This window comes from Rosa chinensis, chromosome 1, assembly GCF_002994745.2.
Source record: "Rosa chinensis cultivar Old Blush chromosome 1, RchiOBHm-V2, whole genome shotgun sequence".
In the NCBI taxonomy this organism is placed as follows: domain Eukaryota; kingdom Viridiplantae; phylum Streptophyta; class Magnoliopsida; order Rosales; family Rosaceae; genus Rosa; species Rosa chinensis.
The window spans coordinates 50,102,971-50,104,933 of NC_037088.1; the positions used below are offsets into that span (position 1 = coordinate 50,102,971).

The 1,963-nt window shown below is 47.2% G+C and overlaps 1 protein-coding gene across 1 annotated transcript; it reads left to right on the forward strand.

Annotated features, from left to right (window-relative positions):
- Nucleotides 1–228: 228 nt before the first annotated feature.
- LOC112168993 lies at nt 229–909 on the forward strand. The gene has a single exon (XM_024305934.1). It carries the CDS (start codon nt 229–231, stop codon nt 907–909), a length of 681 nt encoding a protein of 226 aa, XP_024161702.1.
- The last annotated feature ends 1,054 nt before the right edge of the window (nt 910–1,963 follow it).

Consider the following 1,963-nt stretch of genomic DNA (forward strand, 5'->3'; position numbering starts at 1 on the left):
GGGGTAAAATAGTCAGTTTGGACCTATTGTGTGAGAATTAGAGAGAATAAGGACTAACCTGTTTAATTTTACAATTTTGGACTGTACTGTTTTTCGGGGCAAAGTACAGGGAGTAACAAGTATTTAATCATGATTTTGACCTAGCCGTCTCTACAGCTAGGGTTTCTCGGTGCGACCTCGCATCGATAAAATTTCCAAAACTTCATCTTTTTCAACTGATCTCCTCTGATGGCCGGCCTCGGGAATGATTCTGTGGCATCGTTGCGGCAGGCAGACTCGACTCTGGTGGCCCTCGGGGATGCAGGGGCTGCAGCGTTTCAGGATCACCATTGGTACATGGTGGGACGATTGTTGGCACCGAAAACGGGTTTTCCAAGTTTCAAGGGTACCATCTCCAATATCTGGCATCTCAGATCAGGCCTTACCATTCAAGATGCTGGTGAGCGGTTTGTGTTTCAATTTGAGGACGAGTCTGTGCGCAATCGCATTATGCATGGGGGTCCTTGGTTTTATCGCAACACGATGCTAGTTGTGGGAGACTATGATGGACTTTGCCTGCCGGAGACGGTGGCTTTGAATATGATGGAGACATGGGTGGTGGTGCGGGGTCTTCCTCTTGCCCTGCGGAACAAGGTAGCGCTTAATATGGTGGGTGCGACACTAGGGCAGGCGGTTAGGATGGATCTGACAGCTCTGAAAAGGAAGGAAGAAGAGCAGAGGATCAAGGTCGTGTTTGATGTTCGCCACCGGATTCGATCTTGGAAAGTGGTTGAATTTTCTCCGGTGGTGCGACCAGAGTTAACTTTCATATATGAGAAGGTTAAGGGCTATTGTCGTGATTGTGGTTTGTTTATCCATAATGCGATGGGCTGTGATACAATATTGATCAAAGAAAAGGAGGAGCTTTAGGCACGGACATCGGTGGCGGCTATGGAGGGTCTGTCATTGACTGTGGGTAAGGCTGTGGGTGTTTCTGTGATGGAGATGGAGTCGGGACAGGGTAGTACTGATCTTGTTTGTTTGGAGACTGGATCGGGTTTGGAGGGTCAGGGTGTTGGGTCTTTATGGACTGGGAAGGAACCTAGAGCTGGAGTGTCCAGTGGTGTTTTGCGGTCCAAGGTGATGGGAAGACAGCTGGGGATGGAGCCGGTTCTGCAACAGTTGAAGACTTATGATCTTTTGCCTTTCATTCCGCCGGAGGTGGGGTTGAAAGCATTGGCTTTGCGTCTAGTAATGAATGGGAGCGGGAAGGAGAATATTTGTGTGGAATTCTCTTCCATGCAGGCGATGTCAAATGGAAGGAAAAGAAGGGCTAGGTCAATGTTGAGCAGGTTTGGCAAGAAGCTTTTAGCACTTTCGGACTCGTCGTTGGAGGAGGGAGCGAATACTTCCTTGGTTGTGCAACACAAAAATGGAAAATTACTGGTCTCACCTAGGAAGAAGAAGATTGGGCGTCCGAAGGGAAGCAAAAATAAAGTTAAAGCTACAGAGGACCAGGAAGAGAAGAAAATTCGTAAGTATAAGAGGAGGGGAAAAGCTTTGTGTTTTGACTCAACTTTGGAAGCATTGGCTGTCGCTGCTGAGGGGGTGACTGGGCATGGAATCATGCAACCAGGAGAAGATGAGGCGGCTCCAATTGTGGAGTTTCCGGTTGCAGAGGGAGTGGTAGAAGGTGAGGTTCCACCTTCTACCAGTAGTTTAATTTAATTTTGTTTTTGGGTCGCAAAAACCAGTGCCTTAGTTGTTTCTCTTTTATGTCTGCTTCGAGGCTTCTTGGTTTTTGTTAGAATAATGGTACGTGGATTTCCTAAAAGGTGGGTGTACTCGGGATTTTTTGAGATTTTATTCTTCTAGAATAGGGTGTCATGAGGTTCTAAGAAACGATTGCTTTCTGTCGACCCCATAGGGGTGTTTCGTTTTTGTACGGCTTGCTGAATCTAATGAAAGGGCTGACCTATTTCGT